The sequence below is a fragment of the Eimeria mitis genome, genomic scaffold (assembly GCF_000499745.2).
Source record: "Eimeria mitis Houghton genomic scaffold, Emh_scaff281, whole genome shotgun sequence".
In the NCBI taxonomy this organism is placed as follows: domain Eukaryota; phylum Apicomplexa; class Conoidasida; order Eucoccidiorida; family Eimeriidae; genus Eimeria; species Eimeria mitis.
In genome coordinates, this window is record NW_013571149.1 from 1,440 (window position 1) to 13,645 (window position 12,206).

At 54.5% G+C, this 12,206-nt stretch overlaps 2 protein-coding genes across 2 annotated transcripts; one reads left to right on the forward strand and one right to left on the reverse strand.

Annotated features, from left to right (window-relative positions):
* Nucleotides 1-189: 189 nt before the first annotated feature.
* Nucleotides 190-7,302, reverse strand: EMH_0006660 (uncharacterized protein; the record flags this gene model as incomplete). The annotated part of the gene is made up of 10 exons (XM_013497631.1): nucleotides 190-339; nucleotides 464-1,270; nucleotides 1,436-1,586; nucleotides 2,589-2,939; nucleotides 3,846-4,252; nucleotides 4,520-4,609; nucleotides 4,750-4,827; nucleotides 5,101-5,199; nucleotides 5,335-5,595; nucleotides 5,947-7,302. The coding sequence occupies 10 exons, from the start codon at nucleotides 7,300-7,302 to the stop codon at nucleotides 190-192; spliced, it is 3,750 nt and encodes a 1,249-aa protein (XP_013353085.1).
* A 2,187-nt stretch (nucleotides 7,303-9,489) lies between these two features.
* On the forward strand, nucleotides 9,490-11,450 carry EMH_0006670 (uncharacterized protein; the record flags this gene model as incomplete). The annotated part of the gene is made up of 5 exons (XM_013497632.1): nucleotides 9,490-9,877; nucleotides 10,047-10,239; nucleotides 10,410-10,449; nucleotides 10,584-10,720; nucleotides 11,030-11,450. 5 exons carry the CDS (start codon nucleotides 9,490-9,492, stop codon nucleotides 11,448-11,450), a joined length of 1,179 nt encoding a protein of 392 aa, XP_013353086.1.
* Between the last annotated feature and the right edge of the window lie 756 nt (nucleotides 11,451-12,206).

Below are 12,206 nucleotides of genomic sequence, written 5' to 3' on the forward strand. Positions count from 1 at the left end.
CTTGTCTCCTTCTCTTAACATAACAAACACCAAAACAACAGTCAGCTGTTTGTTGCTGCATGCAGCCAGCCCCATCGGTAGCTGCCTGTGGGGCCCTACCCCTCGAGCAGGGCCTCAAGGGGACTGGCTACCATCGGCGATACAACTGTCTCCTTTCTGTCTCCTTTCTGTCTCCCCTGCTAGTGAGGCCTACAAGGCCCCGTAGCATCTCTGAGCGGAGCGAAGTACAGGCTCTGCTGCTGCTGCTGCTGCTGCTGTTAGCGTCGGTGCTGCTGCGGTTGCTGTTGCTGCTGTTTCTGCTGCTCCTGTTGCTGCTGCGGTTTGTGGGGCCCGCAAGTCCTAATTGCTTCACAGCAGCAGCAGCAGCAGCAGCAGAACAGCTAGCTGATGCATGCACTCTCATGTCCCCTCACGGCTAAATGGGGCTGTACAGTCGAGAGCTGAGGTGGAGAGCGGGCCTCACCTTAGCGCGAGCAGCTGGGGGTTTGTCGGGGCCCCCAGGGCCCCCGGGGCCCCCGGGGGCCCCGGGGGCCCCGGGGCCCCCACTTCTACTGTGGGGGGCCCTCTTGCTGCTCGCTTGCTGGGGGGGAGCTGCGCTGGCGGCCCGCATCCGCTGTCTTTGCCTCGCGCTCCGAAGCCCTCCAGAGCTAGCAGCAGCAGCAGCAGCAGCAGCTGCAGCAGCAGCAGCAGATAAAGGCCAGACTGCTGTTGCATGCATTCTTGTTGTCATTACTGCAGCTGATTTCGCTGTTGCTGCTGCAGCTGCCTTGGATGAGGTCTTGCTGCTGCTGCACTGCTGGGCGATGGGGGCCCTCTTTGAGCTGTACACAGCAACCAGTTGAGTGGGGCCCCTGGGGGGCCCCCCAGCCCCTGTGTTCTGGCTTGGGCTGATATTGCAGGGGAGGAGACGGCATGAAGGAACCCTGGAGACAAGACGACGACCGCTGCTGCTGCTGCTGCTGCTGCTGCTGCTGCTGCTGCAGCGGGGGGTGGAGTCTTTCGTGGGGCTCATTGGTAGCGCTGCTATGGTGGTGCGGCGTTTGGCGTGGTGTCCCTTTCTCCCTTCAAAGGAGACAGAGGTGCCTCTGGCCCTTGCAGAGAGGGGACAGTTCTGCTGCTTTGATTGTCTCCGCTGCTGCTGCTGCTGCTGCTGCTGCTGCTGCTGCTGCTGCTGCTGCTGCTGGCGAGGGCTACTGTGGGGACACACCTCAAGAGACACCGCGCGCCCCGACTCCTTCTGTCTCCTCTTCAGATATTTAAACTCTGCATCCTGAGAGACAAAAGGAGACACAAACAGACAGACAAAAAACAAAATACAAAACACAAAGATACAACTACCAACACACCCCCTGCTGATACTGCTGCTGCTGCTGCTGCTGCTGCTGCTGCTGCTGCTGCTGCTGCTGCTGCTGCTGCTGCTGCTGCTGCTGCTTACTTCAAAGCAATGTATAAAATCCTTGGCTGTATAGTCTCTACCCTCAAAGGAGACTCGCAGCTCTCCTGTGGGGCTGAGACGCATAGCCACGGCGAGGTGGCCGTAGAGATATATGCCGCTGCAGACGCGGGTGAATAACACTTTATTTATTCTGAGAGAGAGACAGAGACAGAGACAGAGACACAGAGACAGAGATAGAGATAGTTGTTATGAAAAGGAGACAGATATTGTTGTTATGAAACTGAGATAGAGAGACAGAGATATAACAACTGTCTCTGAGGCAGAGACAGAGAGAGACAGAGACACGGAGACAGATACTTGTTATGAAACAGAGACAGAGAGACAGAGACAGAGATAGTTGTTGTGAAACAGAGACAGAGAGACGGAGACAGAGATAGTTGTTATGAAACAGAGACAGAGACACGGAGACAGAGACATAGTTATTATGAAAGAGAGACACAGAGACAGATACAGAGATAGTTGTTATGAAACAGAGACAGAGAGACAGAGAGAGAGACAGAGACAGAGATAGTTGTTATGAAACAGAGACAGAGAGACAGAGACAGAGACAGAGATAGTTGTTATGAAGCGGAGACAGAGAGACAGAGACAGAGACAGAGACGGGGATAGTTGTTATGAAAGAGAGACAGAGACAGAGACAGAGATAGTTGTTATGAAACAGAGACAGAGAGACAGAGAAAGAGACAGTTGCTGTGAAATTTATATAGAGGCGGAGACAGTGGTTATGCAACAGAGACAGAGAGACAGAGACAGGGACAGAGATAGAGACAGATGTTATAAAACAGAGACAGAGACAGAGATAGGGGATATGAAACAGAGACAGAGACAGAGACAGATGCAGAGACAGAGACAGTTATTATATAACTGAGACAGAGAAGGAGACAGTTGTTATGAGACAGAGACAGAGACAGATATAGCGGCAGTGAAACAGAGACAGAGAAGGAGACAGTTGTTATGAAACAGAGAAAGAGAGAGAGACAGAAAGAGACAGAGAAGGAGACAGTTGTTTTGGAACAGAGACAGAGAAGGAGAGACAGAGACAGAGACAGAGACAAAGACAAAGACAAAGACAGAGACAGAGACAGAGACAAAGACAAAGACAAAGACAGAGCGGTGTGGGGTGTCTCCTCACCTAGCACTGCTCAGAGCAGCCACGGCGCTGTCGACTGCATCGTCTCTTCTGTGTTCGTATCCCGTCGCTGGCCCCACAGTATACCGCATGACGGGGCCGATCCCCCTGGGGATCGTGTGTGTGTGTCTGTGTTTGTTAGCTGCAGCACAAGTGTCTCCTGCTGCTGTCTCCGTTGTAATAAGCTGCTGTGGTGTCTCCTCGGTGTCTCTTGCTGCTGGTGCTGAGGCTGCAGCAACAGCCGCTGCTGTCTCCTTTCTCTCTGCTGGTGCTGAGGCTGCAGCAACAGCAGCTGCTGTCTCCTTTCTCTCCTCAAGAGTCTCCTCTGTCTCCAATGGAGACAGCGTAGAGGGCCTGCAGAGACACACCAGGCAGCAGCTGTAGTTTTTTAGGGGTAACACAGAAAGGAGACAGACACTGCAGCTGCAGCTCATACAAAAAGGAGACAAGGAGACACTGCAACACAAGACCCACTGGAGACTGTCTCCAAGAGACACTTCTCTCTCCTCCTCAGCAGGCTGGGGCCCCTCTGTGTTGTGTTGAGTCTGTTAAAGGAGACAGGAGACAGAAAAAAGGAGACACACACCACACAGTACAACTCTTTTCTTTCTGCTGTCTCCGCCGCTGCAGCCAGTGCAGTGCATCGGCTCATATGGCTGCTTGCTGAGAGGGTACAAAAGGGGATTGAGGGGGCCCCCCTTAAGACAGGGGGGCCCCCCGAAGGTGGGGGGGGGGGCGGTGGGCCCCCTGTAAGGAAGGGGCCCCCACGAAACAAAACGCCTGGGGGCCCCCTTCAGTCTATTTGTAGTTACCTCGTGGCTGGAGTTGCAGGAGCTGCAGCAAAGACACAAACGCATGCAAGACAAAGCCCCAAATGTTATAAGAATATCTCAACGGCCTGGGGGTAAAACCCCTAAACCCTAAACCCTAAACCCTAAACCCTAAACCCTCAAGGCTTATCGGAGGTGTGGAGGAGGAGCAGCTCACTGTAAACCCTAAACCCTAAGGATAACAACTTTAAACTAAACGCTAAACCCTAAACCCTAGATACTAAATCCTAGAGAGAACAACAATAAACCACCGCTAAACCCTAAACCCTAAACCCTAAACCCTGGAGAGAAAACCTTCAGCCCAGCGTTTAACTCTAAGGCCTAAACCCTAAACCCTCAACAGCGAACGCATAAACATACAAAACCCCACACACAGCCCCTGAGGAGACAGTCTCCTCCTGTCTCCGCAGTAGTAAAGAGACAAACGCACCGCAGCTCTGCTGTCTCCTGCGGCCTGGGGGGACTCTGCGAAGCCTCCGTCTGCGTCGATCTGTCTTCCTTCGGGGGGAGGAGACACTGGGCCTCAGGGGCCCCCTCCTGCCTAGGGGCCCCCTGCTGAGGTGTCTCCTGCTGAGGGGGCCCCTGCTGAGGGGGCCCCTGCTGAGGGGGCCCCTGCTGGGGGGCCCCCTGCTGAGGAGGCTCATGCTGAGCGGCCCCCTGCTGAGCGGCCCCCTGCTGAGGGGCCCCCTCCTGGGGGGCCCCCTCTTGGGGGGCCCCCTCTTTGGGGGCCCCCTCTTGGGGGGCCCCATTCTGAAGGCTCAGATGTTGAGGGCCCCCCTGAGTCTGCAGAAGGGTCTTAAAGGCCCCCAGGGCCTTCCGGCACAGCGCCACCTCGCACTGCAACAACACAGCAGCAGCAGTAGCAGCAGCAGCAGCAGCAACAGCAGCAGCAGCAACAGCAGCAGCAGTAGCAGCAACAGCAAAGACGCATGAATTTGGGGTGTATTTAACTTAGGTGCCTCCTGCAGGAGTTCTGAGAAAGGGAAAAAGAGACTCTGAGGATATGTGTGGAGGAGATGGGCTGCACTCTGCAGCAGCAGCAACAGCAACAGCAGCAGCAGCAGCAGCAGCAGCAGCAGCAGCAGCAGCAAGAGCAGCAATTACCTCCAGCGCAGACACCTGAGCTTCTCTGTTGGCGAGCATTCGCTGCAGGTCTTTGATTTGGGTATTTTGGCCTTCTGCTTGAGACCGCAGCTGCACACACAAAAAAAAAACAAACAAACAAAACACTACTGTCCCCGCACTGTCTCCTAGAACAAATGCAGCAGCAGCAGCAGCAGCAGCAGCAGCAGCAGCAGCTGAAGCAGTAGCAGCAGAAGCTGCAGCAGACTCACTTGCTGCAGAAGCAGCTTCTCTGCTGCTTCGGGTCCGTGCGCCTCGGCCAGTCTGTGAAAGTTCATCAGCGTAGAGGCCTGTAACGCAGCAGCAGCAGCAACAGCAGCAGCAGCAGCAACAGCAGCAGCAGCAGCAACAGCAGCAGCAGCAGCAACAGCAGCAGCAGCAACAGCAGCAGCAACAAAAACACTTATCTACAATATAGTTGGAGGGTGCGGTTTTTTGTGTGCTGGAGATGTCTCCTATTTGCAGCATCTGCTCTGCTGCAGTAAGGAGACAGTATTCTTGCTGCTGCTGCTGTTGCTGCTGCTGCTGTTGCTGCTGCTGCTGTTGCTGCTGCTGCTGCTCACCTCTGCCTGCAGCTGCTCATTGACAGCTGAGAGAGAAGCTACGTGGGCCCTGAGTTTCATCTCTGCGACGTGTTTGCGCTTGAGGGCCTCCTTCAGGTGCTGCATAGAAAACCCCACACAAAAGGAGACACATTCGGAGACAGCAGGAGACAGCAGGAGACAGCAGGAGACAGCAGGAAGCAATAACAACAACCCCACCCTTTCTCATCGGCCCCCTCAGCACGCATGGCTTACCTCTCTCTCGCCGCCAAGCAGCTGCAGCTGCTGCTGCAGCTCCTGATGCTGCTGTTGCTGCTGCTGTTGCTGCTGCTGCAGCGTGCCACTCTCTTCTGCTGCTGTCTCCTCTGTCTCCTCACCCTCTGCTCCTGGGGAGGGACCTGATGGGGGGCCCCCATCAGCGGGGGGCCCCTGGGTACTGGGGTGCGGGGGCAGCTGCTGGCTGAGCTGCTGCAGATGAATGTCTCTGTATAGACAGCCAACAAAGTTATGTGTCGCCTGCAGCAGAGACAAAGAAGAGACAGCAGCAGCAACTGTCTCCTTCACTACAAAAAGAGAATAGAAATAGCAGACTAGAGACAGCTGCAGCAGCAGCAGCAGCAGGGACACAAGCAGCAGCAGCAACAGCAACAACAACAACGGTAGCAGCAGCAAAAACAACAGCAACAACAACAACAACAGCAGCAACAACAACAAAAACAACAACAGCAGCAGCAACAGCAACAACAACAGCAGCAGCAACAACAAAAACAACAACAACAACAGCAGCAACAACAACAGCAGCAACAGCAACAACAACAGCAGCAGCAACAACAGCAGCAACAAGAGCAGCAGCAGCAGCAAACGCACCTGCTGCTCTGCTGCAGCAAGCCTTGTCTGCAGCTCAACCAGGTAAGCGCGGAGGGCCCTGCGGCCCTCAGGTGTCTCCTGCCAGATATCTTCGTCTCTGTCTCCTTCTGTCTCCTTTGTAGGAGACAGCACACACAGACTCTCAGTAGCTGCTGCAGCAGACTGTCTCTCGTGGGGCACACACCCTGACTGTATTTCCACAGCAGCTGCTGCTCCTGCTGCTCCTGCTGCTGCTGCTGCTGCTGCTGCTGCTGCTGGGTTTGGATTGGCAGCAGCAAGCGCATGCTGAGGCCCTGGTTGCTGCCAGTTGCTGCTGGGGACCTCTAGGGGGGACGGAAGGGGCTGCTGCTGTCTGCTGTCTCCTTGTCTCCTTTCTGCAGCACCAAAATATCTCAAAGCAACTTCTGATCCAGACAGATGCTGCCTGCTGCTGCTGCTGCTGCTGCTGTTGCCGTTGCTGTTGCTGCTGAAAGGGGCTTCTTCTCGCCCCTGCAGGCTCCAGAGAGGAGACACACCAGCAGCAGCAGCAGCGGCAGCATCAGCAGCTATTCCTGGCGCTGCTGCTGCTCCTATACGGGCAGCAGGGACAGCAGCAGCAGGGGGGCCCCCAAAAGGAGACAGTTGAGGCGGCAAGAGGCCCTCGGGGGCCCCGTGCTGCTGCAGCCGTTTGAAGGCAGCGAGCAGACGGGGGCCCAAGAAATTCTGTAGTTCGTTGCTGCTGCTGCTGCTGCTGCTGCTGCTGTCTGCTGCTGCTGCAGGGATACCTCTACCATGCTGCTGCTGCAGTTGCTGCTGCTGCAGTTGCTGCTGCTGCTGCTGCTGCTGCTGCCATGAAGAGACACCTGAGCCCCTGGTGGGGCCCGGAGGCAGCGAGCTGGCCCGCAGCATCTGAAGGCTGCTAGGGACAGGGGGGCCCCCCTTGGGGCCTTCATTGCTGTTGAGTTGCTGCTGCAGCAGCTGCTGTTGCAGCAGCTGCTGCTGCAGCAAAGCCTTTTGCTGCTGCTGTAAGGATTTCATCCGCTCCAGCTGTTCGTGCTGCTGCTGCAGCTGCTGCCTTTTCTTATGTACGAGCTGCTGCTGCTGCTGCTGCTGCTGACGATGTGCTGCTATTGCTGCTGCATCGCAGCTGCAGGCCCCTATGCTGCAGCCGCATACGGGGCATCTCTGCAGCCAGGAGGCCCCTGCTGCTGCTGCTGCTGCTGCTGCTGCTGAGGGTGCTGCTGCTGCTCTTGTTGCTGCAGTTGCTGCTGTTGCTGCGTCTGAGGCCCCCGAGCTCTGCCTGCTGTGAGCTTCGTACCCCTTTAAGCCCAGGGGGCCCCAGCTGGCTGGGGGCCCCTGTTGGTGTGTCTGGTGCATAGAGAGAGAAAAGAAAAAAACAAATAAATTTATGTGTTTTATAGAGAATACAATAAATATATACAAATAAAAAACAAAAAATAACACGAATATACACAGAACAGCAACAAGGCCCAGTGGTCTGTTGCTGCTGCGGCCGGTGGTCCAGCTGCTGCCGTTGCTGCTGTTGCTGCTGCTGTTGCTGCTGCAGTAGCTGCTGTTGCTGCTGCAGTAGCTGCTGCTGCTGCAGCAAAAACGTTTTCTTTTTAGTTTGTAGGGGCTATAAAGGGCTTGAGAGGAGACAAACAAAAACAACAAAACGCAGCAGCAAGCGAGCCCGAGGCAGCGACAGAGAAGGAGACAGGAGACAGAGAAAGGAGACAGCTAGTAGCACCAATAGGCGTATATAATAAAATAATAAATATAATATTAATAGTAAATATTATAAATAAAAGAATATAAAACAAACAGAAAGTAAACACAACACACAGAAGAAGCACACAGACCCCAAGCCGGGACCTCAACAAAACACCGCGTCGGCCGCCGCCGCTGCTGCTGCTGCTGCTGCTGCTGCTGCTGCTGCTGCTGCAGTTGCTGCTGTCGCTGCTGCTGCTGCTGCCCGCAATCACTTATTGTTTCGTTTATATAGCATAAAATAAATAAAAAAAGTGATAGAGAAACACACAGAGACAGAAGGGGCCCCAGGTACCCCGGGGGCCCCCGGCGGGTGGTTAGCCCGCCTGCTTATAGAGGCAACCACTGTCTCCTTCTGTCTCCTTTTGTCTCCTTTTGTCTGTTTTTGTGTCTCTTTCTGTCTTCTTCTTTGTCTCCTTTTGTCTCCTCTTGTCTGTTTCTGTCTCTTTTTGTCTCCTTTTGTCTCCTTCTGTCTCTCTGTTGCCCCTCCTTAACCCTCTTTAGTGCGGTCTAAACCCTAAACCCTAAACCCTAAACCCTAGAGCAACTCCTAAACCCTAAACCCTAGAGCAACTCCTAAACCCTAAACCCTAAACCCTAGAACAACTCCTAAACCCTAAACCCTAGAACGGCCCCTAAACCCTAGACCCTAGGAATGCTCCTGAACCCTAAACTCTAAACCCTAGAACAACTCCTAAACCCTAAACCCTAGAATAGCTATTAAACCCTAAACCCTAGAACAACTCCTAAACCCTAAACCCTAAAACACCGCCATCTATATTCTGAGCATTAAGCAGCTTCTAAACCCTGAACCCTAAACCCTAAACCCTCATCTCCTAAACCCTAAACTAGGGTTTAGAGGCAAAACCCTAAAAACATTTGTGTAGACGACGGGATAAAGAAACACAAAACAGCAGCTGCTGCAGCTGCTGCTGCAGCAGCTACTGCAGCTGCTGCTGCAGCAGCTGCTGCAGCTGCCCCTTCCCCTTTTGCTGCAGTCAGGTGTATGTACACCTGAATTAACAGCAGCAACAATGAACTGCTGCTGCTGCAACACGAGCAGCAGCAGTTGCTGCTCCTCCTCCCGCAACAGCAGCAACGTCCTGCTGCTGCTGCTGTTTCTGCTGCTGCTGCTGCTGCTGTTTCTGCTGCTGCTGCTACTGCTGTTTCTGCTGCTGCTGCTGTTTAGAGACACTTTACGCAATCTCTCTGAGTTGCTGCGGAGACAGAGTAACGAAGAGACACCCAACAGCCTCATGGGCTCAAAATATTGCTGCTGCTGCAGCTTGCTGCTGCTGCTGCTGCTGTATACACCAGCAGCAACAGCAACAACATAAACTGCAGCATCTGCTGCAGCAGCTGCTGCAGCAGCTGCTGCTACAGAAGCAGCAGCTGCAGGAGCAGCAGCTGCATTAGCAGGAGCAGCAGCTGCAGCAGCTGCTGCAGTAGCAGTAGCTGCAACAGCAGCAGCTGCTGCTGCAGTATCAGTAGTCACAACAGCAGCTGCTGCTGCAGTAGCAGCAGCAGTAGCAGCAGCAGCAGCAGCAGCAGCAGCAGCTAGAAGTCCAGTCCTGCCTTCCTCGCTCCGTCCGCGAGAGCTGCAACTCTGCCTGCATATCTGCAGCAGAGAAAGGAGACAGTTGATTAACAAAGACACATGCATGCATGCGGCAGCAGCAGCAGCAGCAGCAGCAGCAGCATATTGTACCTATATTTTTTTCTATCGAAGTATACTTTCTTTATACCCGCTCGGAGGCCCCGCTCCGCCACCAAAGCCCCAACTGCTGCAGCTGCATGCAACGTCCCCCCATGCTGCCTCGCCACCAGTCCTGCAGCAGCAGCAGCAGCAGCAGCAGCAACAGCAGCAGCAGCAGCAACAGCAGGATGACCTTGCTCAGCGACTGCAGCCCCGAATGCAGCAGCAACAGCAGCAGCAGCAGCAGCGTTAACACTGCAGCACGAGCCGCAGCAGCAGAGCAGCACTATCAGCAGCAGCAGCACCATCACCACCCCCCCCAATCATCATCATCATCATCATCATCATCAGCAGCACCTGCAGCAGCAGCAGCAGCAGCAGCAGCAGCAGCAGCAGCAGCAGCAGCAGCAGAGTTTACCTCTTTTTCTATGTATAGATCTGAGCTTGTCTTTGAGCTGCTTGTCTTGGGAGCAGGCAAAAGCAAATGTATGCTGTCTTGTGGGGTCGGTGATGCAGCTGTATATGTGGTTGTTGCTGAGCGTCACTGTCAGCCGCATGCGGGGGCGTTCTGCTGCTGCTGCTGCTGCTGCTGCTGCTGCTGCTGCTGCTGCCTCGGCCATTGCTGCTGATGAAGGTTTTGCTGGCGCTGCTGCAGGGGCAGCAGCAACAGCATCAGCAGCAGCAGCTGCTGCTGCTGCTGCTGCTGCATCACTGACACCCTCATCGTCCTCCTCCATATTCCACCAGACACCCTCACCTTCTGTTGCTGCAGCAGCAGAGCCATCAGCAGCAGCAGCAGCAGCTGCTGCTGCTGCTGCTGCTGTTGCTGCTGCTGCTGCTGGGCGGCAGTATCTAGCGAACCAGCCAATGCAGCACGGGGCCCCTGAGGGGCCCCCCTTTACGGCTGCAAAGCTGCGAGGCAGGGGGCCCCCAGCCAGGGGGCCCCCAGCCAGGGGGCCCCCAGCTAGAGGGAAAGTATGGGGGCCCCCCCCTAGGAGATATGCTGTGCTGCAGTCAGAAGCCAGCAGCAGCAGCAGCAGCAGCAGCACGAGCAGCAGGTGCAGCTGCTGCTGCTGCAGCCTTCCCGCTACGGGCCTCATGACGCATGCATAGACATCGCTGCTGGGGCAAATACCAACAAAGCCTTCTGCTGCAGCAGCAGCAGCAGCAGCTGCTGCTGCTGCTGCTGTAGGTGCTGCTGCTCCTACAGCAGTTGCTGCCGCTACAGCTGCAGCTGCCGTCGCTGCAGTTGCAGCAGCAGCAGCAGCAGCAGCAGTTGCTGCTGCTGCTTAGTTCTTGGGGGGCCCCTGCAGGGGCCCCCAAGCCAACGTAAGTTTGCTGCCTCGGGCTGGGGGGCCCCCAGGGGTACTGAGAGGCCGATGGGTATTTGTGTTGTTTATTTTTTAATATAAAATAAATTTAAATATTAGTGAAGCAAAATTACTGAGAAGAGAATGCATGCGGCTAGACACAAAGAACTCTGCGGTGTATGCTCAGGGGGGGCCCCCAGGGGGCCCCCTCATGGGGGGCCCCCTCTCAGGCTGATGGGGGCCCCTGGGTTTAGAGGAGGCAGCAGAGACGGAACCCTCATCTGTTCGTTTTCTGTGTACATTTAGTTTGTAAAGAAACTCAATTTAGGACCCGCATCAGCAGCAGCAGCAGCAGCAGCAGCAGCAAGAGCAGCAGCAGCAGCAGCAGCAGCAGCAGCAGACAGCAGCGAGCAGACGGTAAGGACGCTGAAGTTGCTGCTGCAGCTGCTGCTAGGCCTGCTCATAAGAAAGCATACTCAGCCACACCTGCAGCAGCAGCAGTAGGAGCAGCTACGGCGACGGCAGCAGCAACAGCAGCGGCAGCAGCAGCAGCAAGAGCAGCAGCAGCAACTGCTGCTGCAGCAACAGCAGAAACTCCAGTTGTTATCTACTCGGTGTCCAGCAGCAGCAGCATCACGAATTACATCTGCAGCAGCAACAAACAGAAAGGCCATCAGCAGCAGCAGCAGCAACAAGAGCAGGAGCAGCAGCAGGAGAAACAGCAGCAGGAAGAGCAGCGGCAGAAGTAGCCACAGCAGCAACAACAAAAACACCAGCAGCAGCAGCAGCAGCAGCAGCAGCAGCAGCAGCATGATAAACCTGGAGACAGGGTACGGGCCCCCTTTATCTTTAAAGGGAGAGACGGAGTCGGCTGTCTCTGGGCAGCTGAGTGCCTCTGGCGTTGGGGGCCCCCTGGGGGGCCCCCTGGGGGGCCCCATGGGGGGCCCCATGGGGGGCCCCCTGGGGGGCCCCCAGGGGGGCCCCCAAGGGGGGGCCCCTGATACAGGGGGGGTACTGCTGACGCCTATAAGGGAACTGTTCCCTGGCTCTGCTCACCCTGGCGTTTGTTTTTTTCATTTATTTTTTAAGGTTCTATCTCTGTTGAGGTTAGGTTTATAGTTTATTTGTTTATTTGTTTATTTATTTTGTCTTTTTGTTGTCTTGTCTTTCTCTTTGTCTTTGTCTTTGTCTTTGGCTTTTTGTGGGGTTTGTTATGTATTCACTTTGTCGTTGTTTTTATATACGATTTGTTCTCTATCTATTTTTCTTTTTCTTTTTTTCTTTGTCTTTGTCTTTGTCTTTGTCTCTATATATTATTTGTTATTTATTTGTTTGTATTTATCGTTTTATATTTTTCTTTGTCTTTCTGTGTTTGTCTCTCTTCTGTCTTTGTCTCTTTTTTTTGTCTCCTTGACTGTCTCCTTGTCTCCGTCTCTACCACTTTTTTGTCTCCTTTTTTTTCTTTTTTTTTTCTCGGTCTCACCCGCTGTCTTTGTCTCTGCTTC